Consider the following 26,556-nt stretch of genomic DNA (forward strand, 5'->3'; position numbering starts at 1 on the left):
CCGCACCTGTTCTGATCTTCCCACATTCAAAAAATTGTTAAAAACTCACCTTTTTAAACTAGCTTTTAATGTGTAATTCTTTCCTCTATTGTTCTGTACTGCTCACGTTGTGTGAGCTTTATTTATTTTTTCCCTCAACTGTAAAGCGCCTTTGAGCACCGGTAAAAGCGCTCTTTAAATAAAATGTATTATTATTATTATTATTATTATAATCATTTTTAGACACAGTAAACAGTGGTTTTTCCTCTTCTCCCACTATATTAAAAGTCAAAGCCAAAAGGCAAACGGCCCGAAAATAGCGCATTCACGGCAGCCGAGGGAGAACCGTAGGTGAGGGCGGTCGTCGTGACGATCCCAAGCCGAAAATGGCACTTCTCGGGCGGACACGTGAGAACCGGAGAAGACAGTGGGTCGCCGCATGAGTCCGGTTGGAAAACGGCTTTCGAAAACGGCGCACAGCTCTTCTTCGTATCTCTTTTCTGTGTGGGCTTGCTTAGTTGAAAAATGCTGCGCGCACTCTGAAAACGAGAGCGCCACTGCCACCCACTGAGTGGATGTGCAAGTACACTTTATTATAGTACGGCAAAAAAAAAAAAAAACATGTTCCCAGCAACGTTGTTGATTTTACTTTAAAAAAGTAATTAATTACAGTTACAAATAACTTCTCCCAAAAAGTAATTGCGTTAGTAAAAAGATTGTAAGAGTAATTAGTTACTTGGCAAAGTAACTAGTGATAATTTTCATGTTTTTTTTTTCTCAAAAACAAAAAAACAAAAAACAGGTCACACAATGTGAAGTTTAAAGGATTTTTGGGACAATTGGCCCCAGCCCAATTCTTTACCCTCCACTTAACTAGACACAAGGGTATTGCGATAACTAGATAGTAACCTTTGCTATGTGTGGAAGTCATTTAAAGTTGTGAATCAACCGTTAAAGTTGTTAAAATTGCTCCCGTTATTGCATTAGTTCCCTTCTGTCTACTTTCAACATGTGTAAGTTTTAAAACTGTTTCATCATTTAAAGATAGATTTAAGTCAAGATTTTGCCGATTTAGGAGCATTTTAGATAAAAAAGTTACTTAGGTTCGCTAGGAAGGATCTCTACAACAGAGCCTTCCTGAGAGGTCTACTGCTTGAAGATGGTGGCTGTTTACTAACGCATGTAGTCCTTAAAACATGTTGCCAATGCAGCTGTGTCTGTCATTTGCATCTAGTAGTTGTATAATATGTGATATCCACCGTATCATGTGGGCTTAGTTTGTAGGCTATCGGCTACAGTCAGGTATTATTGGAGCCACCTAGCATCGCGTTTGCAACGGCGTCTTCGCCACTCCTGCTCTGCTCTCTTGTCTCTGTAAGTCCGTCTCTGTCAGACTTTTTTTATTCAACCAACTTAGTAACGCATAGTAACGCAGGCCTTTCCCGCCTCAGTAACGATAACGGCGTTGCCAAGATGAGAAATGTAATTAATTAGATTATTCACTACTGAAAAAAATATCGCCGTTAGTAATATTATATTCTAACGCCGTTATTAACAACACTGGTTCCCAGAGCTCACATGCGCCACCCCTGGCATCGCTCTGCGCCCCCCTGGGGGGGCGCGCCCCACGTTTTGAGAAGTACTGGTTTAATTCGAGTATTCATTTCGAAAAAAAATATTCGAATTAAATTTTGCTGCCTCAAGTATTCGTTTAATTAAAGTGGTATTGTAAAGGTTTGTTTTGAAAGTGTTTGCCTTTAGTTTTATTGGTTTGGGTGAAGACACTGCCCTCTAGTCTGCCTCATTTCACATGGCTGAATCCAGCTGCTCCCTGTTAAGACCAACATAAGCTAAGTTTTTGTTTGACGTTTTTTTTTTTTCTTTTTAATTCATTCGTAATTTAGTTTATAGGTATATCTAGCTGTTTTTTTTGTGGGAATATGTGTCTGAAACATTAAGAGCATTGTAAAAAAAAAAAAAAAGAAGTTAGCATTTTATAGCATTTAATCTAGCGGACTTTTGCTATGTAAGTTAGCCAATTGTTCTTTTGTTGTAAATACTGTATATCCTCATTTATTTATTTTTTATACCGGTTGACGCTCAGGTCAGTTTTTAAAAATTTTTATGTTCCTTATCCGATTACTCGATTATTCGAACTAACTTGTTCATCGATTAATCGACTATTAAAATAATCAATAGCTGCAGCCCTACGTATAAGATCAAATTTTGCTGCTTCAAGTATTCGTTTAATTAGAGAGGTTTTGTATGTGTTTTAACGTTTTGTTAATAGCATTGTTGCAGTATTCGTTTGATTAAATTGGCGTTGTAATGGTTTGTTTTGAAAGTTTTATTGATTTGGATGGATACACTGCCCTCTTGTTGCAACAGTGAATATGACGTAACTCATTTAACATGGCTGAATACAGCTGCTCCCTGTTAAGACCAACATAAGGTAGGTTTTGTTTCAACTAATGTTTTTTATGCATTCGTAATTTAGTTTTTAGGTGTATATAGCTGCTTTTTTTGTGGGAATATGTGTTTTAACGATTTGTTAAGAGAATTGCAAAACTAAAAAAGTTATAGCATTTAAGTTAGCGGCTAAGATCAGGTATTTTAATTCACTTTTAAATGAAAGTGCAATTCTGCACAGTTTGAAAAAACACTTTATTTTATTTTGTATTCACATTTAATATCACTAAAATAATCGATAGCTGCAGCCCTAGTCATAAGAATTCATTTATGGGAATGATAGTGTCATGTAATAATTATGACGGTCTTATGATGGTCTCATGACGCCGCTGTCAAATAAAGTGTTACTTATTAACCCAAACAAATTAACAAACAAATAAGCCGCACTGGACTATAAGCCGCAGGATTCAAAATGAAGGAAAAAGCGGCTTATAGTACGAAAATGACGCTAAACGAATACTCGAAGCAGCAAAATTTAATTGGAATCTTTTTTTTAATCAAATTATTTTTAAATTGTTGCAGCACTCAATATATACATTTAAAAATATATAGGCTATATCTGTGTATAAACTCATTGACTGCCATTGACTGTTATAGATGTCCAATCCATTTGGACTGGGAGTGGCTTGCAGTGATCATTCTATCGCCGTCAACGGCACTGAAAGAGTTCATCAAGTTCAAGTTAAAAGTCTTTAAAGTTGGTTACATTTATGTTCCAGAAAGACAAAAACATTCTTGTTTGCGTTGTATTTTGAGTTATTGTTTTGTTTATCGTCAAGAAATCTGGTCGTAAATATTCATTTTTCTTTCCCGCTCATCCTGCAGCTGGATTTCAGTGAGAAGCGGTCGCGGTTGTCAGTCAATCATAGGGCACGTTTACACTCACAATTTAGAGTCTTCAATTAACCTTACATGCATGTCTACGGAATGTCCCTACTGGGAGAAAATAAAAACCAATGATGCATTAACACATTATAATTAAAGGCTCATAATTGCCGTCGAAGGTACATATATCATGCCTTGTAGAAGTGGGAACCTCTTGGTACCTCACAATACGATACGATTTGCGATACAAAACTCACGATAACGATGATCTGACGATATGGCGATACAACGATTATCGAGGATCATTCTAGGATATTCTACAAACAACTAATGAACAGAAAAACGAGCTTCTGCCGTGAATTGGAATGAGTGTATCACTAGTAGACGTTCAATCCGAAGTGGGAGGGATGGCAACGAATGAACATTGAATGAACCTCCCGGACTCACCCTCCCAAAGGTATAAAAAAATTATTAAATGAGAATCAAGTACAATAAAAGAACAATTGGCTAACTTACATAGCTAAAGTCCGCTAGCTTAAATGCTATAAACTGCTAACATTTTTTTACAACGCTCTTAACAAATGGTTCAAACACATATTCCCACAAAAACAGCTAAATATATCTATAAACTAAATTACAAATGCTTTAAAAAAACATTAGCGCAAACAAAAATTAGCTTATGTTGGTCTAAACAGAAAGCAGCTTGATTCAGTCATGTGAAATGAGGCAGACGAGAGGGCAGTGTCTTCACCCAAATCAATAAAACTAAAGGCAAACATTTTCAAAACAAACCATTACAATACCATTTTAATTAAACGAATACTCGAGGCAGCTCGAGTTATTTCGCAACTAGAGGGCAGTGTATCCACCAAAATCAATAAAACTAAATGCAAACACTTTCTAAACAAACCATTACAACACCAATTTAATTGAACGAATACTGCAACAATGCTATTAAGAAATGTTAAAACACATATTGCTACAAAAGACGGCTAAATACACTGATTAATTAATGTACGAATGCTTAAAAAAACATATTAGCTCAAACAAAAACTAAAAGAACAATTGGCTAATTTACATAAAAAATGTCTGCTAGCTTAAAGGCTATAAAATGCTACGTTGAAACACATATTCCTACAAAAAAAAAAACGACTAAATACACCTATAAACTAAATTATGAATGCATAAAAAAGCATTAGCTCAAACAAAAAAAATTACTTAATGTTGGTCTTAACAGGGAGCAGCTGGATTCAACCATGTAAAATGAGTTATGTCATGTTCACTGTTGCCACTAGAGGGCAGTGTTTCCACCCAAATCAGTAAAGCGAAATGCAAACACTTTCAAAACAAACCATTACAACGCCAATTTATTGAAACGAATACTCGAAGCAGCAAAATTTAATTGCATCTTGTTTTCTAATTGAAGTACAGTACTCGAGTTAATTGATGAATCGTTGCATTAACAAGATGAATGTCATGTAAAATAACTCAAATTTGATTATACGACAAATTAAACAGATTCCCAGCTAATACAGGACACCATTTTATTGCTGAAACATTTCAGACACATAAATCATCTGTTTAAAATACAACCAAAAAACAGCATTTCTAAAGGAGGGTAATGTTATGGTTTGGGTTAGTTTGTTTTGTTATATATTGCTCCAGGTTGATGTATCGTTATACCCCAAAAAAAAATTTTTAAGTGCATTTAAGCAATTCACAGTGCAAAAGTTGACGTTAAAAACTCAAAACCATTCTCATTCAACAGTTTCTGGCCCAAAAAACATGCTTGACCAACTGACCCGATGGGTCCATGTGTCATTTTTTTTATTTTGAAGAAGTGGATGCCTTCAAGACGCTTCAATGTTGATGACCGTTACGTGTAAAGCACACTGTCACCATTTTTGTGGAACGTTTACCGCATCTCTCGTAGTCGTCTTCATAAACAATTAAAAATGCACTCCGAGCCAAAATAAACAGGGTAATAGCTTCCTGGTTCCTTGGTTATTTCCCTGTTTAACGTCGACATAAAGCTGGAGAATGTGCTAATGAATTGTGTTTTGCGATATGCACAATTATCAGTAATGGGATGGAACGGTTTCCTGTAACATTTTGATTTGGGATTAGATGCAGCTGCATTTGCACTCTGCTCACATTTTTACACCTACATTTTTTGTTTTCACTCGAGTCAGGCTGGTGTTGTCTCGTTTGTTTTTAAATGTATTTTTTTACTTGTAACCATGCTATCCGAGTCGTCGTCATGTCTAGGTGTTTTTTTTTCTCTCTCTCGCTGCTCTCGTCTGGGCTGAAAGTCTGACGCTGGGCGCATCCTGCCCGGCACTGCCCCTTCCCTTCCCATCTCATCCCATCCTATCCGCCTGCCCAACCTCGTCAGACTTTTGGCTGCACTTTTGACGCACAAATAAATTCCCACAGCGTCCCGTAAAACACACATTTGGGAGCTCTCGAGTTACTACACGAAGAGCAATAACTAACAATATTTGAACGTACTCCCTGCCTACACATGAATTCACTCACTATTTGAGCAAACAAACAAATGCTTGTTTAGCAATCAATGCCCAAATGAAATTAATCGAACTGTCGTCCCACCAAGTGTCAATTTGCCGAGGTCAAAGCTGCCGCAACTAATCAATTAGATCGAATAATAAATTACTTGCCAACAAATTTGATAGTTGATTTTTGCCAGCAGCTATGAGCACTCCCGTTTGGGTCCTTGTTTGTGTGTAATGTGAGGTTGTGCATCAATGATTAGAGCAAGAGAGAGAGAGTTCACTGCTACACTTAGGTTGGGTTGCTGTATAATAGTAAGTGTAAAGAGTTAGCTTGTCTTTTGCCTCTGAGTGAGTAAATGAAGTCAACTGTATTGTATGTGTTCTTTGTCGAAGGGACGTTACCACTTAGCATGGAGCATTAAGCTAGTTAGCGATGATGCTAATCAGTATCTTAAAGGGAACCACGGAGAGAAAGACATGTAGTTCTTAAAAGATAAATGTTAGTACGAGTTATAATTAGGGTTTTTCCGATCATGTTTTTTTGCTCCCGATCGTTTTAGTTTGAGTATCTGCCGATCCCGATATTTCCCGATTCCGATTGCTTTTTTTTTTTTTTTGCTCCCGATTCAATTCCAATCATTCCCGATAATTTTTCCCGATCATATACATTTTGGCAATGCATTAAGGAAAAAAATGAATAAAACTTGGACGAATATATACATTCAACATACAGTACATAAGTACTGTATTTGTTTATTATGACAATAAATCCTCAAGATGGCATTTGCATTATTAACATTCTTTCTGTGAGAGGGATCCACGGATAGAAAGACTTGTAGTTCTTAAAAGATAAATGTTAATACAAGTCTGCAAAAAGACAATGACCCAAAACACAGAAGTAAATCAACTTCAGAATGGTTTCAGAAGAACAAAATACACGTTCTGTAGTGGCCAAGTCAAAGTCCAGACTTGAACCCCATTGAGACGCTGTGGCATGACCTAAAGACAGCGATTCGTGCCTGGAATCTGACTGAAGTACAGCAGTTTTGTAGAGAAGAATGGACCAAGACTAGTCTTGATCGATGTGCCAGACTGATCTGCAGCTACAGGAAGCTTCCGGTTGAAGTTATTGCTGCCAAAAGGGAGGCCACAAAATATCAAATGTGACGGTTCACTTACTTCTTTCCCCCCTTCTGTCATTGTTTGCATACTACTCATTAAAATATGAAAACCTATAAATATTTGGCTGGTTTTAGTTAAAGTAGACACTGTTTTTTCATCTGAGTGATTTTGATCGAAGATCAGATCATATTTGATGGTGATTTTATGCAGAAATGTGAGAAATTCCAAAAGGTTCAGATACTTTTTCATACCACTGTATCTTGTTTCTGAATCAAAAAAGTCCCACACTGTTGGGTTGTTCCGATCATATTTTTTTGCTCCCGATCCGATCCCGATCGTTTTAGTTTGAGCATTTACATTATTAACACTCTTTCAGTGAGAGGGATCCACGGATAGAAAAACTTGTAATTCTTAAAGGATAGTTGTGACTTTGTATATTGTGACTAAATATTGCCATCTAGTGTATTTGTTGAGCTTTCAGTAAATGATACTGTAGCCATTTAACTGTTCTGCCCAAATGCATGATGGGAAGTGCAACCATGACTGTGCGTAGCAGCACCAATTGATATATCTTCTCTGTGTTTTTAGTAACATAGGGTGTTAAGGAAAAGCTCAATCACTACCGTTCTTCCCCACATTGCTTCCCACGATATTTCTAATTGTTGAGAGAGGGATTTTAAGGCTTTAGCCAATTAAAAAGAGGCTCCAAAGACTGCCAAAATTCTCTCTACTCATTTTACGCTGCCTATTAGCTCTATATATAGGTGAAACGGCGCCATTATAGATTGAACGTGACAATGCGTGAGTGGGTTGTGCAGCGCATGCGTTAATTGCATTAAATATTTTAACGTGATTAATTTTTTAAAAATTAATTACCGCCGTTAACGCGATAAATTTGATAGCCCTACTTTAAGCCAGAACTAAAGACTCTGGATGAATGTAAGACATTTTGTCTGTAGCGTTAAATACAATGAGAAAACGATTTAATTAAAAAATATATTTATATTACAAAAAGGCAAGTCCGATATTTTTTTGCCGATTCCGATACTTTGAAAATGACGTGATCGGACCCGATCGATTGGGACATCTTTAGTTACTACTTAGCATGGAGCATTAAGCTAGTTAGCGATGATGCTAATCAGTATCTTAAAGGGAACCACAGAAAGAAAGCCATGTAGTTCTTAAAAGATAAATGTTAGTAGGAGTTATAATAAATTGATATTAAAACCCCTCTTAATGTTTTTGTTTTAATAACATTTGTAAAATTAGATTAACTAGTAGTTCGCCATTGTTGTTGACGTCACAGGGCGGTGACGTCACGTGGCCACGCTGCCGGACTTCCACAGTGTCACTCTTTAACTACAAAAACATGTCGTCGGTTCTGCCCTTCCAATTTGAACCCGAACGGAACAATAATGATTAGGACAGCCCATTTATCTATTTATTTATTTGCTGCAATCATTAACTCAAGTCCTCAGATGAAAACAACAAACGGTCCGTGGAGAAAGAAAGAGAAGAAAGGGGAAGGCAGAAGCAGGAGAACGCCTTTTGGAATTTCTCACATTTCTGTATAAAATCATCATCAAATGTGATCTGAAATTGTCAAAATCAAACAGATGAAAATACAATGTCTGCTTTAACTAAAACCACCCAAACATTTATAGGATTTGCTATTTTAATGAGGATAGCATGCAAACAATGACAGAAGGGGGAAAATAAGGAACCTCACAGAGCAGTTGAAACCAATTTTTACTAAACATTTAAAGTCAGGTGTGTGCCCAATCACTGATGAGTGGTTTAAAGCGGCCCTGCCCACTATAAAACACACACCTGGTAAGAATGAGAAGCATTGTCTGATGTGCATCATGGCTCGGTCAAAAGAGCTGTCTGAAGACCTGCGATCGAGGATGGTTGATTTGTATAAAGCTGGGAAAGGATGCAAAACCATCTCTTAAAGTCTGGATGTTCATCACTCGACAGTCAGAGAAGTTGTCTACAAATGGAAAGGGTTTGGCACTGTTGCTTCTCGCTCAAGGAGTTAGCCGTCCACCAAAGATGACTCTAACAGTTCAGCGCAGAATACTCAGAGAGGTTAAAAAGAACCCTATAGTGTCTTCTAAAGACTTACAGAAATCACTGCCACAGTCCAATACCTCTGTGCACACATCAACTATATGTAAAACTAGGGCCAAGAATGGTGTTCAAGGGAGGACTCCACAGAGGGAGCCACTGCTGTCTAAAAAAACATTGTTGCTGGTTTAATGTTCGCTAAAAGGCCCTTGGACACTCTACAGAAGTTTTGGCAAAATATTTTGTGGACTAATGAAACCAAAGTTGAATTGTTTGGGAGTAACACACAACATGATGTGTGGAGGAAAAATGGAACAGCTCACCAACATCAGCACCTCATCCCCACCGTGAAGCATGGTGGAGGGAGCATCATGATTTGGGGCTGTTTTGCTACATCAGGGCCTGGACAACTTGCAATCATTAATGAAAGAATGAATTGAAAAGTTTATTAGGATGTTTTGCAGGAAAGCCTGAAGCCGTCTGTCAGACAGTTGAAGCTTAAAAGAGGATGGCTGCTGCAACCAGACAATGATCCATAACACAGAAGTAAATTAACTTCAGAATGGTTTCAGAAGAACAAAATACACATTCTGGAGTGGCCATGTTAAAGTCCAGACTTGAACCCTATTGAGATGCTGTGGAATGACCTAAAGACAGCATTTCATGCCAGACGTCCCAGGAATCTGACTGAGCTACAGCAGTTTTGTAGAGAAGAATGGGCCAGGATTAGTCCTGTGCCAGACTGATCTGCAGCTACAGGAAGCGTCTGGTTGAAGTTATTGCTGCCAAAGGTGGGGCCACAAAATATTAAATGTGATGGGCAGTGTTGTTAATAACGGCGTTAGAATATAACGGCATTACTAACGGCGTTATTTTTTTCAGTAGTGAGTAATCTAATTAATTACTTCTCTCATCTTGGCAAAGCCATTACCGTTACTGAGGCGGGAAAGGCACGCGTTTCTATGCGTTACTATGAATGACGCGAGAAAAGACTGAGAGAGACGGACTCACGGAGACGAGAGAGCAGAGCAGGAGTGGTGACGCCGTTGGAAACGCGAAGCTAGGTGGCTCCTGACTGTAGCCGATAGCCTACAAACTACGCCCACATGATGCTACGTTAGATATCACATACTATAGAACTAGATGCAAATGACAGACAAGGTGGCATTAGCAAGATATATATATATTGAACTAACTTTACTAACTTTTTGAACTTTACTAGTGTTAGTAAACAGCCGCCATCTTAAAGCAGTAGACCTCTCAGGAAGGCTCTGTTGTAGAGAACCTTCCTAGCGAATCGAAGTCACTTTTTATCTAAAATGCTCCTAAATCGGCAAAATCTAGACTTAAATCTATCTTTAAATGATGAAACAGTTTTAAAACTTACACATGTCGAAAGTAGCCAGGGAACTAATGCAATAACGCAATTTTAACAACTTTAACGGTTGATTCAGAACTTTTTTTTTTTTTTTTGGGAGATAAAAAAACATGAAAATTTTCACTAGTACTTTGCCGGTAATTAATTACTTTTACATTCAGGTAACTGAGTTACTAACGCAATTACTTTTTGGGAGAAGTAATTTGTAACTGTAATTAATTACTTTTTTAAAGTAAGATTAAGAACAGTGGTGATGGGTCACTTACTTATTTTCCCCCCTTCTGTCATTGTTTGCATGCTATCCTCATTAAAATATGAAAACCTATAAATGTTTGAGTGGTGTTATTTAAAGCATACACTGTTTTTTCATCTGTGTGATTTTGACAAAGAACAGATCACATTTGATGGCGATTTTATGGAGAAATGTGAAAAATTCCAAAAGGTTCAGATACTTTTTCATACCACTGTAGCTAGCTAACTAGCCAACTCAGCACTAGAAAGCTAGACGTGATCATCAATTCTGGTTGTGATGTCACAATCAGAATTGCTGAGAAAAAGTGGACGTTCCTTGATTTATTGTTTTGTGTGGAATAACAAGGAAATGGTCAAACAAACACTAGATTTGAGTGCCAAATTTGTTTTCTAAACATAAAATTCAGTCATTTTCATTTTTTGACTTGCACACCGTTTCAGAGCCTCTTTAAGATCAAAGTGTAGCAAATTGTCATTAAATCAACAGCATTTTAAGCTAGCCACAGGTTACCCAGGGATGTCCAACTCACTCTTGATTACGTGTAATCGTGTAATGTTCTGTCCCGGAACATGCTGTTCAGGACGCTACCGTGCATGAAAACATGAAATTAAAAGGAAAAAATAGATTAAAAGATGCAGGAAGGAAATATTTTCTAATATCTTGAATAATAAATTGTTTCCGGATGTGATGAAACATTGGATTCTATACATGGTTAGATTGGGGGTGGGGGGGCTTTTCCAGCCATTTTCCCTTTTTTTCAGTCTTAATAATAATTCAATCTGATTTTATTGTGACATTAATGACACATACACACTATGTTTGTTGTGGCGGACTGCAGGTTTGAGATGAGCAGAGAGCACATGATCCCCATGGAGTTCTTCTACCCGCCACAGAGAACATGCTTGATTTGTTCGGACGAGGCGTCCGGGTGCCACTACGGTGCGCTGACTTGCGGCAGCTGCAAGGTTTTCTTCAAAAGAGCGGCAGAAGGTAAAGACAAGAGTCACAAACACATCTTCAAATTGAAAATAAGCTTCTTCTTCTTTCTCCGAAGGCAAGCAGAAATACTTGTGCGCCAGCAAGAACGACTGCACCATTGACAAACTGAGGAGAAAAAATTGTCCGTCCTGTAGGCTGATGAAGTGCTTTCAAGCCGGGATGACTCTAGGAGGTAGGGTGGACTCAAATACTTGACAAATTGCATTTGGTCGGAGCAGAGCAGAGCAGGACCTTATCTAGCTCAGTCCTCGCTGTAATACTAGACGGAAGAAAAACAGAGCTGAGCTATTCGTAAACGTGCCTGACTTAAGCGGGAAGTGGTTTACCGTAATTTTCGGACTATAAACCGCTACTTTTTTCCATCATTTTGATGCCTGTGGCTTATAGTCCAGTGCGGCTTATATGTTGATTTATTTGAGTTAATAGGTAACACTTTATGTGACAGCGGCATCATAAGACTGTCATAAGACAGTCATAATTATGACATGATACTATCATGAGCATTACTGAATGCTTATGTCACTAAGTGTCATCCGGGAAATTATGTCACTAGCTTCATTTATTTCCAGCTTGAATTTGTACATCCATTCAAAAGTGAAATCTTTTGCCGGATAACACTAAATAACATCTGTTATAAGTAGGGCTGTCAAAAGATTAACATTTTTAATCGAGTTAATTACAGCTTAAAAATTAATTAATCGTAATTAACCGCAATTAATCGCAATTCAAATCATCTATAAAATATGCCATATTCTTCTGTAAATTGTTGTTGGAATGGAAAGATAAGACACAAGATGGATATATACATTCAACATACGGTACATAAGGACTGTATTTGTTTATTAAAACAATAAATCAACAAGGTGGCATTAACATTATTAACATTCTGTTAAAGCGATCCACTGATAGAAAGACTTGTAGTTCTTGAAAGAAAAATGTTAGTACAAGTTATAGAAATTTTATATTAAAACCCCTCTTAATGTTTTTGTTTTAATAAAATTTGTAAAATTTTCAATCAAAAAATAAACTAGTCGCCCGCCATTGTTGATGTCAATAATTACTTACACAATGCTCATTGGTGCTGAAGCCTATAAAATCAGTCGCACCTAAGCGCCAGCAGAGGGCGGCAAAACTCCATAAAACACAATTAACAAGTGAGCGTTTCACTGAACTGTCATTTAAATGTGTTTGAGCGGGGCATCTGCGTAATTGCGTCAAATATTTTAATGTGATTAATTTAAAAAATTAATTAACGCCCGTTAACGCGATAATTTTGACAGCCCTAGTTATAAGCATTCATTAATGCTCAGGACAGTGTCATGTCAATGATTATGATTGTCTAATGACAGTCTTATGTCGCCACTGTCAAATAAAGTGTTGGCAAATACCATAACTAACAATTGATGAAACAACTGGAACAGTAACTGAAGAAATGATTAGCGCAGAACATGAATTTTGATTCAAATTTACATCTGTACAATGCAATGCATACTAGGAGGCATGTTGGATGACAACAGTGTTTACAGCAGTTGGCAGCAGAGGTTGCCTGTCTCCACCAAGGGAGCAGTGATGGCCAAATGAAGCTTCTTGAAGGAATGAAGCTTTGCAGCCAATTGGTTCAAAGATTCATGGTGGTTCATTTGCTCTTATGACAGTCGTATGATGCCGCTGTCAAATTAAGTGTGACCGGTTACTATCTTTTGGTTTAAATATCCCATAAAACAGTGAGGATAGCTGCGGCTTATAGTCCAGTGCGGCTTATCTATGAACTACTGCCGTTTTCGGGCCAAATTTGGTGGGTCGCGGCTTATAGTCGGGTGCGCCTTATAGTGCGAAAATTAGGGTAGTTAAGTTTGAATTATGCTTTTGACATGACCGATGTTTTTTTTTTCCAACATTATATTTCATTACTCGTTTCCAGTTGGATATTTTATCAACAGTAAGATGCTCATTCAAATGTGTGTGGGTTACTGGATTGTTTGAATCGAAATTAAAACTCTTAGCTCTGAAAACAATCATTTCAAAATGCATACATCTGCCTACTTTGAGCTTCCTCCCCGCCCTCTAGCCAGCAGCCAATCAGAGTAAAGGAAAAAAAATCTGAAGTAGAGGCGGAGGTTATTTTTAGGGTTGTTCCGATCATGTTTTTTTTGCTCCCGATCCGATCCCGATCGTTTTGGTTTGAGTATCTGCCGATCCTGACATTTCCCGATCCGATTGCTTTTTTTTTTTTGCTCCCGATTCAATTCCAATCATTCCCGATAATTTTCCCGATCATATACATTTTGGCAATGCATTAAAAAAAATGAATAAAACTCGGACGAATATATACATTCAACATACAGTACATAAGTACTGTATTTGTTTATCATGACAATAAATCTTCAAGATGGCATTTACATTATTAACATTCTTTCTGTGAGAGGGATCCACGGATAGAAAGACTTGTAATTCTTAAAGGATAAATGTGACTTTGTATATAGTGACTAAATATTGCCATCTAGTGTATTTGTTGAGCTTTCAGTAAATCATACTGTATCCATTTAACTTCTGCCCAAATGCATGATGGGAAGTGCAACCATGACTGTGCATCGTGGTACCAATTGATATATCTTCTCTGCGTTGGGAAATAACATAAGGTGTTAAGAAAAAGATCAATCACTACCTTTCTTCCCCACATTGCTTTCCACGATTATTCTAATCATTGGGAGAGGGATTGTAAGGCTTTAGCCTTTTAAAAAAAAAAAGGCTCCAAAGGCTACTCATTTTACGCTGCCTTTTAGCTCTATATACTGTTTTGGAATAATGGCGCCATTATAGATTGAACACGACAATGCGTGAGTGGGTTGTGCAGCGCATGCGTTAATTGCGTTAAATGTTGTAACGTGATAAATGTAAAAAATATTAATTCTCGCCGTTAACGCAATACAGTTGATAACCCTACCTTAAGCTTAAACTAAAGACTCTGGAAGAGTGTAACACATTATGTCTGTAACGTTAAATACAATTAGAAAACAATTTAATTAAAAAATATATATATATTAAAAAAAGGCATGTCCGATATTTTTTTGCCGATTCCGATACTTGAAAATGACGTGATCGGACCCGATCGATCGGGATGCTGGTCGATCGGGACATCTCTAGTTATTTTTGGGGTATGTTCAGTGTATTTATTCAGATTTAAAGTGATCCTCTAACTTAAATACATGTAGGCTCTAATAAACCACAATTGTTCTCTTGTACGAAAATAGGTTGTTAGAAACACATAAAATGTTAAATCAATGGCAATATTTTATAATATTCAGTCCATATTTTGACCGTTAGTTGGCGCCATGGTTTGCGGGCTCGCAGTGATGACGTCATTGGGATCTTTCCAAATGTGTAGCGTGTTCAACAATTGCTTATTGCTGCCTAAACTCGCGAAGTAAAATGCCACGATGTGCTGCTTTTGGATGCAATTTCCAGTCAAATGGAAACAAGGGGAGTGAAGTGAGTGGTCAAGGTGGAATTATTATTTTTAGTGAATAAATGTGAATAAGTGGAAGCTTCTCCCCCTATTTGGTCCCTGTATGCACGTATCCTACCCACCACGCGTTACAACTGGAGCCCGAACATTTTTCCTGGATCCTCAGTCAAGTAAGGGATCCGTCTATTTTCTGGATCCGTCTGCAATATTGGTTTCGGATCCGTCCATTTTTTTGATTCGTCGGTCCCACCGCGGCTTTTCGGATCAGTCTATTTTGTGGAATCGACGGCCTGATCGCGGCTGAGACATTGTCATGGGATCGGTCTAATTCCTGGATCTCAGAGTGAGTAAAAAACGCAGATTTGGATTACTATTGCTATCTTTTATGTTGGCTATTCTTCGTGGGAGTTTTCCCCAAATCATACTAAATAATTGAAGCACTATGGCACGCTACAGTGACGACAGTGACTCTGACGTGGACCTTACAACAATGTTGGAGTTCGTCAGCGAACGCGTGTTTGCTTACTCCTGAGCTCCCGAGTGAAGAGTGGTGAAGGTGGAAATATAATTTTTTTGTGAATAAATGTGCATAAGTAGAAGCTTCTCCCCTTTTTGGTACTTTTATACATGTATCCTAGCTACCACGCATTACAATGTGCAAGACATGGATTACAGAAGGTGTGCTCTATGGCCTGTACTGTATGTAAAGCAAACGGCAGCTCTGGATGCTAACAATCTACATAATTATATTGGGATAAGTTTGAAAACGCAATATGCTTACCTTGAATATCTGCTAATAAAACCGGATTTCCAAACAGCATACACTCTCGCTCCCAACAGGAGTTCTCAACAGCACTCTCTCGCATCACCAGTTTTGCCCAACTTTTGTCTTATCAGGTATTTGTTGCACATATTTTTCCCTGAAGCTCGTCTTGTGAACGACCGACAGTGCTGTCCTGCTCTTCACTTTTCAGATCTGGTTCAAATATGAAAGGGTAGAACTGACGACATGTTGGGAGCTAACGAGTGACACGCTGGAATTTCGGCAACGGGACCGGTGACGTCACGCACTGCGACGTAACAAGAATGGCGACCTATCACTTAAAATAATTTTACAAACTTTATTAAAACAAAAACATTAAGAGGGGTTTTAATATGAAGTTATTATAGTAACTCATACTAACATTTATCTTTTAAGAATTACTTGAGTTAAAAATAGAGGATCCCTTTAACAGCATTGGAAAGATGTACATATAAGACATGTTTTTTTCCCCCAAAGTACAGTGGTACCTCGACATACGACCGCTTCGACACACGATTTTTTCGACAGCCGATGTAAAATTTGACTGGCCATTTGTTCCTAAATCTGACGACATGCTCGAAATACGACTACATGGCAGCACCGCGGACGGACGCACGGCAAACTTTCTTGCGAGAGGAATCAAGACAGGTTTCAAAAAGGTTGGTACAGGTGGTCAAACAAGGAAAAAGGTGACACTTACCATTGAAATGAAGATGCAAATTGCCATCTAGTGTATTTGTTGAGCTTTCAGTAAATGATACTGCAGCCATTTAACTTCTGCCCAAATGCATGATGGGAAGTGCAACCATGACTGTTGCAGCATAATATGTCAAAGCTCTTGCCTACAACTTGACATTCTGGTAGACAATTTTTTTAGGTAGATATGTTTACCTAGATATTTCCATTTGAATGAATACCCATTTTCGCCTAAAGTGTTAGGATTTGAACATTTGGAACAGATACTGTATCTCAAAAACTATCACCAATTGACACTTTTCACCTTACTCACTTTAACTACTTCTATCCAGAAAGCAATGTAACATAAGGACACAAAATCATAGTCCAACTTTCCTCAACGCATAGTTTTTAGTTCCAATGCACATTTCCAACAGCGTGATATTACAGTTAACCCTTTAACACCTAAGCCTATTTTGGCCGAATTTGCATGCATTTGATGTTGCCTTTATATTTCAAAGAAAAAAATGTTCACAATGGCCAAGTTGGGTCCCTTTTTTCAGGACACCTTGAACTTCATGTTTTCTTCACTGACCAATTATAATCCACATTTTGGACCCAAAAAGACAAAGAAATCCCAAAATATTTTTTCAAAATTTGTAATGTTGGTGTCCCATTGACAACCAAACATGCTTGACCAACCGTTTTGAAGCTTGATAATATTTATTCAACTTGTTATGATAAACATTCAATAGAAAAAAATAAGATTGAATAGTTTTTTGTTTGACTATTCCACACAAACAGCGGGTATGGTCATAGGCGTTTTTGGCCTTTACACATACTATGGTCAATACAGGTTATATACTGTGCAAAATAGTGAGGGAAAAAAATTATATTATCCAACACAAAAAGGGTTTGGAGGATATCTCTTTGTGAAGTTAGGTATTATACCCATCACCTTATCTAAAGTATACCTACATGCAATCAAGCTTCTCGAACACACATCTATATAAAAATTGAAAAGATTCATAGTGAAGAAAAAAATATATATAACATTGAAAAAAAGTATTTTCAAAAATATTGACAAGTAGTTCAGTTCAATTCAATTTTTTCAGGCATGCGACCCGATAAAGTTTTTTTTTTTTTTTTTTGCGCACTCAATAAAGTTGTTTTTGAAAAGGTCACTGAGCTGCGTCACGTAGAACGTCACACAGCCTACTCTTCTGCCGTTTGAGCGCTGCTGTCACTTCTACTCGCCGAGATGCCGACTAATCCGAGGAAAACGACAAATACAGCTCATCATATTCCTTGAGTTGATAAAAAAATGCATTAGCTTGCGCTAAATTTAGTTTTCGATTCAATCTGCACATTTCAAAGTCGCTCGCGCAATCCAACCGGTGTTCATGCCTCCTTTTCCTTAGTTGGCGCCTAGCTCGGCAATTTATTAAAAATGTTCACATTCGGTTCGTCCTTCTTGACATCACAACGGATCTTGGGATATGTAGTCTTTTGTGCTGTTTTCGGTTTTGAAAAAGGACAAGAAATGATGGAAATATGGAGATAGATACATGGTTCATGCAGCGTTTTAATGCATATTTATGGGTGCAATAAAACTATAAAACTCAAATGACATTATCTCCTGTTTTTCTTGGTCGATTGAGTTCAAATAAAAACTGGCATGGACATCAACTTCCGCACTTTCAAATGAGACCAACCAGCGGCACGTGGGTGACGTAATTACAGCGTGACGAAGCTTCAAAGACGACATGCGTAACAGCGTCGCTGCCGACACGTTCGGTGTTAAAGGGTTAATAACACATGATTTATACCTGAGGTCATTGGTCTACTTGAAAATAATCATTAGTGGTGGCATTGACAAACCAGTGCTTTATTCCCTTCTTTAATGATATACTGGTATACTGTGCCTCACGTACTTGACGAACAAAACATATTAGAAGGAAGGCCAAGTTGTAAAAGTATTAATGGTTTGCCAAGAAAAGCCGAGTACTTGAGTCTTTCTCTACCGCACATCCTGGAAAACTCTCGTCAATTGCAGCATCATCACAATAGGGGATGTTAGCCATAATCAAGCCCCTGACTGAGCCGCTGTGCAATTTACACCTATTTCATTCGCTTCCCCTTACCGTCAGCCCGATCTGCTTGTCACATTAGGCTAGAAAGATTGACGTGTAGTGGACTAATTTAGCTCTCCTTCAATTTCCAGTCCTCTTCATTTTCTCATTCTGTTTACGGTGAAAATTGTACAGGAGGCACGAAGCTGACACGTGAATTAAGGCGGCAGACTCGCCGGTAATTTGGGCACTAGTCGGTGGCAAACTTGCGGAGCCAAAATACCGTCGTCTAATGTCGTGATTGTAGCTTTTCCGGTCGGGGCTAAAAAGAGCATCCTTTCACGTACGTTCACTTGCGGCGTATCACACTCAACGTTTTGTAGAGATTCGCAGGTTTTTCTTACTAGAGCCTTGAAAGCAAATCAAGCATGGTTGATTCTCATGACGCTAACATTTTAACCAGTGGCGGCACCAGGGGTGGCAACGGCCACCCCTATAAATTGGTTGGCCACCCCGCTTGCCAGTATATCGTTTGATTGTTGTAGCATGAGTTATGCATTTCATCCCAAATGAATGCATTTATTTTGTCAAATGTAGGGCTGTCAAATTTATCGCGTTAACGGGCGGTAATTAATTATTTTTAATTAATCACGTGAAAATATTTATCGCAATTAACGCATTCGCAGTGCGACGCATTCACGCATCCGCAAACAGCCTACAATGGCGCAGTTTTACTTATATACAGAGATAAGAGGCAGTGTCAAGTGAGTGGAGTAGATACAAGCATTCATTGGGGCCGTGCTTTTAATTGGCAAAAGCTTTGTCATCTCTCCCACAGCAACTACAAATATTGTGGGAAACGATGTGGGGAAGAACGACAGGAGTTGATCTCTTTCTTAACACCCTGTAGTGTACCCAACGTAGAGAAGATATAGCATTTGCAGCCACCACACACAGTCATGGTTGCACCACTTCCCATCATGCATTTGGGCAGAACAGTTAAATCGCTACAGTATCATTTACTGAAAGCTCAACAAATACACTAGATGGCAATATTTAGTCACAATATATAAACTCACATTTATCCTTTAAGAATTACAAGTCTTTCTATCAGTGGATCCCTTTCACAGAAAGAATGTTAATAATGTTAATGCCATCTTGTGGATTTATTGTTATAATAAACAAATACAGTACTTATGTACAGTGTGTTGAATGTATATATCAGTCTTATCTTTCCATTCCAACAATAATTTACAGAAAAATATGGCATATTTTAGAGATGGTTTGAATTGCGATTAATTCATTTTTAAGCTGTGATTACCTCGATTAAAATTTTTTATCGTTTGACAGCCCTAGTTAAATGTACACCTCATGCCTAATATATAGATAACACAATAAAACAGAATTGTTGTGGAACTCAAAATGTTGACTGGACAGTTATGGACTATACACATTGAATCATTAGTAACATCAAATATTACACAATACACCAAAGTATATCAGTAGCTGTGTCCTTAAATGTTTCTGATAGTTTTCCCCTGACCTTTTTACTGCAATAATATAATGAAAACCTGAAATTATGGCTTTTAGTTTTGGCCACCCCAAGATTTTCAGTGGGCCCCATCTGGCCACCCCTATGAAAAATTTCTGGAGGCGCCACTGATTTTAACATACCATACCATACCATACCATACCATACCATACCATACCATACCATACCATACCATACCATACCATACCATACCATACCATACCATACCATACCATACCATACCATACCATACCATACCATACCATACCATACCATACCATACCATACCATACCATACCATACCATCATCTTCCGCTTGCTCCGAGGTCGGGTTGCGGGGGCAGCAGTTTTAGCAGGGAAGCCCAGACTTCCCTCTCCCCAGCCACTTCAACCAGCTCCTCCGGCAGGATCCCAAGGCGTCCCCAGGCCAGCCAGGAGACATAGTCTCTCCAGCGTGTCCTGGGTCGTCCCCAGGGACTCCCGTCGGTGGGACATTCCCAAAAAAATATATATATAACATTGGGGAAAAAAGTATTTTCAAAAATATTTACAATAAATAAGTTAAATTTTTTTCAGGCATGCCACTCCGAAAAGCAGTTTCGTCCTGGAATTAGACACAGGGCTACATCACACAGCCCACACTTCCATGGGGTGTCGGTCCTCTTTCCACCCTTCCATTTTCATTTCACTTTACTTTCATTGTCACTATAAATGTACATGAAAAAAAAGTCAGTATTTATGAAAATAATAAAGTATAAAATAAAAATATATACAGAAATAAATAATAATGGAAATCTATATGTATGACAATAGAAAGAATACCATAGCTGAATATGTGCTACATCCCTAATCTTCATATAGAAGGAAGACCACAAATTATACTTTGATCCGATATGCACATTTTATTATTATATACACAAACACACACTTATATTGCATCAAAATTAACTTTGTCTTGCAATATCAAAAGAAACTTTCAAAAGAAACTTTTTCAGCAGCATAAAAAAAAAAAAAAAAAGTGGGTTGGCTTACCTCTGCTCGTCGATGGCGTCACCCACGTGTTCAAATCCGTCACTATCTTCACTCGAGGACTCTTCCGAAGAAGACGATGATGACGAATTTGGACCATCCTCTTCCTCACGTTGATCAAAAAGCACAATTGCTTGCGCTAAATTTAGTTATCCGTTCATTCTCAAAGTCACACAAAGTCGCTCGCTCGATTCAAACAGCCGTCGGTCGCCACCTCGCTGCTTCAGAACACTCCTCCCTCTCGTTCGGTGGAACCTCGCACGGCAGTTATATTTATTTAAAAAAAAAAAAAAAAACGCATGTTGTGCTTCCACTGTGACTTCGAAAGGGTTCGTTTGATTTGTGTTTTTTTCATGGAGCTTCCGTTTTGAAAAAGGACAAGAAATGATGGAAATATAGACATAAACAAATTATCCATGCAGCGTTTTAATGTTTTTTTGAGAGGACAATAAAACTATAAAACTTAAATGACAATATCTCACGTTTTAGTTGGTCGATTGACTTCAAATAACAACGAGAGTAAACCGCAACTTCCGCACTTTAAAACGAGACCAACCAACGGCATGTGGGTGACGTAATTAAAACGCGAGGGCGCTTCAAAGACGACGTGCGCTGAGGACGCGCCGGCGCGTCCTTCGACTCTCAAGGGTTAATATCAACATGTTTGCATCTTTACCCATCTACCCCCCACTGCTTTCTTGCCCTCGGGCAGCTTGGTCAAGGTAAATGTTATTTTCTATAAGTTAATCCATTTCCTTATCCCTTCTTTTGATTTATCCGATTTTACAGCTTCTGTGAATGACACAGGTATACCACACATAACAGTGTAACAATAATCTATATTGCTTTGGACTTGATCAGTCTTCTCTTTAAAAACACTACAATCTGTGTACCTGTCTGGCTGTCTCCTTTCTCTAGTAGGGTAACGTCCATCTCTAGGAGACTCAGGCTCACGCTTTATCTCAATACTTTGTGGTTGTTCTGACTTACTAGACCTGTTTTGGATGAAGTCGTCATCATCATCATTATTAGGTGCAAGATTAGTCGGTTTTTCTTCACCCGATTTCGTCACAAATGTTACCAATCTCCGTTTCTGTACCTTTCTGCTGGCAGGGAAATAAACAATGTATGCCGGACTATATTTGTCATAGCCAATAAAAATACATTTTTCACTTCTTGGATCAAGTTTTCTTTTGTCTTGAGTGTAGGCAAAACACTCCGAACCGAATTTTTGCATTTTAGACAAATTTGGTCATCTTCCTGTCAGCATTTGGATTGGTGTCTGCTCTATACGTTTATTAAAACATCGGTTTCTAATCACAGCTGCAGTTTGGACTGCATAAGTCCATAATTGTTTCGGCAAACTACTTTCAATAAGCATGCACCTTGCCATGTCAAAAAGTGTACGCCAATTTCGCTCAGCTGTCCCATTTTGATGGGGAGAATATGGTGCTGAGGTCTGATGCCTAATTGCATTTTTAATGAGCAATGTTTGATATGCTTTGCTTGTAAATTCAGTACCATTATCAGATCGGAGACATTTCACTTTTCCATATGGGGCTACATTATTACATTATTAACATACTTTCTGTGAGAGGGATCCACGGATAGAAAGACTTGTGACTTTGTATATTGTGACTAAATATTGCCATCTAGTGTGTTTGTTGAGCATTCAGTAAATGACACTGTAGCCATGCCCAAATGCATGATGGGAAGTGGAACCATGACTGTGCATAGTGCTACCAATTGATATATCTTCTCCACGTTGGGAAATAACATAAGGTGTTTAGAAAAAGATCAATTGCTACCTTGCTTCCCCACAATGCTTCCCATGATATTTCTAATCATAGGGAGAGGGATTGTAAGGGTATAGCCAATTAAAAAAAGGCTCCAAAGGCTGCCAAAATTCACTCTACTCATTTTACGCTGCCTTTTATCTCTCTATGTAGGTAAAACGGCACCATTACAGAGTGAGCGCGACAATGCGTGAGTGGGTTGTGCAGTGCATGCATTAATTGCGCTAAATATTTTAACGTGATAAATTTTTTAGAAAATTAATTACTGCCGTTATCGGGATAAATTTGAGAACCCTACCTTAAGCCTAAACTAAAGACTCTGGATGAGTGTAGCATATTATGTTTGTAACGTTAAATACAATTAGAAAACAATTTAATTAAAAAATATATTGTATATATATTAGAAAAAGGCATGGCCGATATTTTTTTGCCGATTCCGTTACTTTGAAAATGACGTGATCATCCCGATCGATCGGGACATCTCTAGTCATGACCATACCATTTATTTAGCAATTGGGGAAAATACTTATATAAAGATAAAAAGAATATTCTTTAAAAATATTGGAGTACAGAGATTGAAAATATCGGGACATTTTGCTGCTCTGTCGCATTTTCAATGTTCTGAATCTTCCCCTCAATGGGCTGAATTCTAAATCAGATGAAATTGTTACCTTGCCGACGTCATCATCCAGCTGGGGACACCAGAGCACTATAAAGACAGTCGGGGCTCAGCAGCGGATTAAAGGACTAATTTCTCGTCATCTGCGCTTTGCCAAATTGTTGTATATCAAATCGTCTCAAAATATGATTCTAATTCAAATAATAATGCAATTTAAGACTTTTTTTTTTTTCTGTCACAGGCACTTTAAGGCAAAACACTACTGCTTTTGTCCACCTGAGTTGCTAAAATTGACTGAAACTGAAAAGTTAACCTAGTGTTGCTTTAAGCTAGCTTTAGTAAATGTCCTTCATTACCGTAATGTATAGCTTTCCTGAGAATCACCCGCATGGATTTCCAGTTTCTCACGATGAAAAAGGTTTTTTTTGGTACCAATCACCTTTTAAATGGTTCACTGTAGCGATTCAGGAAGATTTTTCATCCTTCAGTCTTAAAAGCAGTTTTTGTTGTTGTTGTTTTCATACAAATAAGACTTGCAAATTGAGAAATTAGCATTCAAACTGAATAGATGCAATCTTTCATTTGTGTTGTTTTTAGTAGTAAAGAAAGAAAAAAAACAATGGCTTCTTCTTGTTTTTAACCTGTGTTACTCAACGTGAACAAACAATGAACCAATGATGTGCAGCAAAGATATTAATAATTGAATACGAACCAGATTTGATCCATAATGCTGGTGCAAGTTAGCATTATTAGGCCATGGCTGAGGTCAGCACTTTCCTGAGGGCCTAACTCATCACAGAACGGTACACGTTGTTCATGTCCTCGTTTGCTATTCATCTTTCGGTTAGAGCGAACGATAGTTGATTTGACGAATTTAGTTTGGCATCTGCTCGAGTATGGTTTAAACGGTTTAATTTTTAGATCAAATGAATTATTCCCGGAATGTTAATTATTTCCTCAATAGCGACCGACAGAGCTTTTTCATAGCGCAAGAGCAGGATGCGGCTCCTGCACGCCGTCCTCATTACCCGATATTTCCAGCTTTTCATTTGACTGATGAATAGAAATGTGAAGGTTCATTGTATGGGCATTTTACCAAATTTAACCAACCAGGCGCTATCATGACTTGGAACGGGCGGCAAACGCATTCTGGTTCGAGGGCCACATTTATGGCAATTAGATCTCACATTATTTTTGGCTAAATTAGTTAGCTCACTGGCTGCCATTGATGGCTCTCGACGTTAGGGGTGCACGATATCCATTTTTTGAAACCGATATCGATAACTTCCTGCTCCTCAAAGCCGATACCGATATCGATAACCGATAATACCGTATTTTTCGGACTACAAGTCGCTCCTGAGTATAAGTCGATCCAGCCATAAAATGCCCAACGAAGAGAAAAAAAACATATACAAGTCGCACCGGAGTATAAGTCGAATTTTTGGGGGAAATTTACTTGATAAAATCCAACACATAGAACAGACATGTCATCTTGAAAGGCAATTTAATATAAAAATACAATAGAGAACAACATGCTAAATAAATGTACAGTGTACAGTGTATGAACAACGAAATGTGAATATACTGTCCTACGCTACGGCCTGTCCTGGCTATACAGCGAACTCCCAAAAGACAATGCTGGACGTCCGTATAATTTGCTGAATCAATTTGGTCCTCGATAGAAAACAGGTTCGCATCAACGTAAATAAATGATAATTAGGTACTATTAGTAATAAGTAACAGGTTAGCATGCGTTCGCTATCATTAGCACATCGTTCAAACAACCACACAACTGGCTCTAAGTGTCCGATCGCGGGTGGAAAACACACAACAACAACAGAAAAGATGATACACGCAGGCGTTGCCTCTGTAGAGATGATTTAAAAGCATAAACAATGAAAGTAGGTTCGCATCCGTCTATTCTCTCTAGCTAACTCGCCCACTCAGAGCTACGTAGCAGTCCGTCTTCTTCTGGCGTGTCAAGTAAACAAGTGCGAGTGCGCCCTCACGTGGGCGTGAAAGCGCCACAAACTAAATGCATCCATTTCAAGATAAAAAAGTCAATAATACAATTGAACATACACTGCCAAAGGCAGAACGCGAACGTGGCCATAGCTATAAAGAGTTATTCAGGTAACTATAGCATAAGAACATGCTAACAACTTTACAAAACCATCAGTGTCACTGCAAAACACCAAAATAACATGTGAAGTTATATCATAATGTGTTAATAATTCCACACATAAGTCGCTCCTGAGTATAAGTTGCACCCCCAGCCAAAATATGAAAAAAAAAAACGTGACTTATAGTCCGAAAAATACGGTAAATACAGTGGGGCAAATAAGTATTTAGTGCAAGTTCTCCTACTTGAAAATATTAGAGAGGCCTGTAATTGTCAACATGGGTAAACCTCAACCATGAGAGACAGAATGTGGGGGAAAAAAACAACACATTGTTTCATTTTTAAAGAATTTATTTCCAAATTAGAGTGGAAAATAAGTATTTGGTCACCTACAAAAAGCAAGATTTCTGGCTGTCGAAGAGGTCTTACTTCTTCTAACAAGGTCTAACGAGGTTCCACTCGTTACCTGTATTTATGGCACCTGTTTTAACTCATTATCGGTATAAAAGACACCTGTCCACAACCTCAGTCAGTCAGACTCCAAACTCCACTATGGCCAGGACCAGAGAGCTGTCGAAGGATACGCGAGACAAAATTGTAGACCTGCACCAGGCTGGGAAGAATGAATCTGCAATAGGTAAAACGCTTGTTGTAAAGAAATCAACTGTGGGAGCAATTATTAGAAAATGGAAGACAAGACTCCTGATAATCTCCCTCGATCTGGGGCTCCATGCAAGATTTCACCCCGTAGCGTCAAATGATAACACGAACGGTGAGCAAAAATCCCAGAACCACACGAGGGGACCTAGTGAATGACCTACAGAGTGCACGGACCA

General features: G+C 38.2%; 1 protein-coding gene across 2 annotated transcripts in view; it reads left to right on the plus strand.

Annotated features, from left to right (window-relative positions):
* The window catches only part of LOC130906380 (androgen receptor-like), an 83,383-nt gene that overhangs the window by 11,319 nt on the left and 45,508 nt on the right, over nt 1–26,556 (plus strand). For both annotated transcript variants that reach the window (XM_057820660.1, XM_057820659.1), the window contains exons 2-3: nt 11,448–11,599; nt 11,664–11,780. In XM_057820660.1, the coding sequence (XP_057676643.1) occupies nt 11,448–11,599; nt 11,664–11,780 (269 nt within the window). The remainder of the gene's footprint in view (nt 1–11,447; nt 11,600–11,663; nt 11,781–26,556) is intronic.

The sequence above is a fragment of the Corythoichthys intestinalis genome, chromosome 18, assembly GCF_030265065.1.
Source record: "Corythoichthys intestinalis isolate RoL2023-P3 chromosome 18, ASM3026506v1, whole genome shotgun sequence".
NCBI lineage: Eukaryota > Metazoa > Chordata > Actinopteri > Syngnathiformes > Syngnathidae > Corythoichthys > Corythoichthys intestinalis.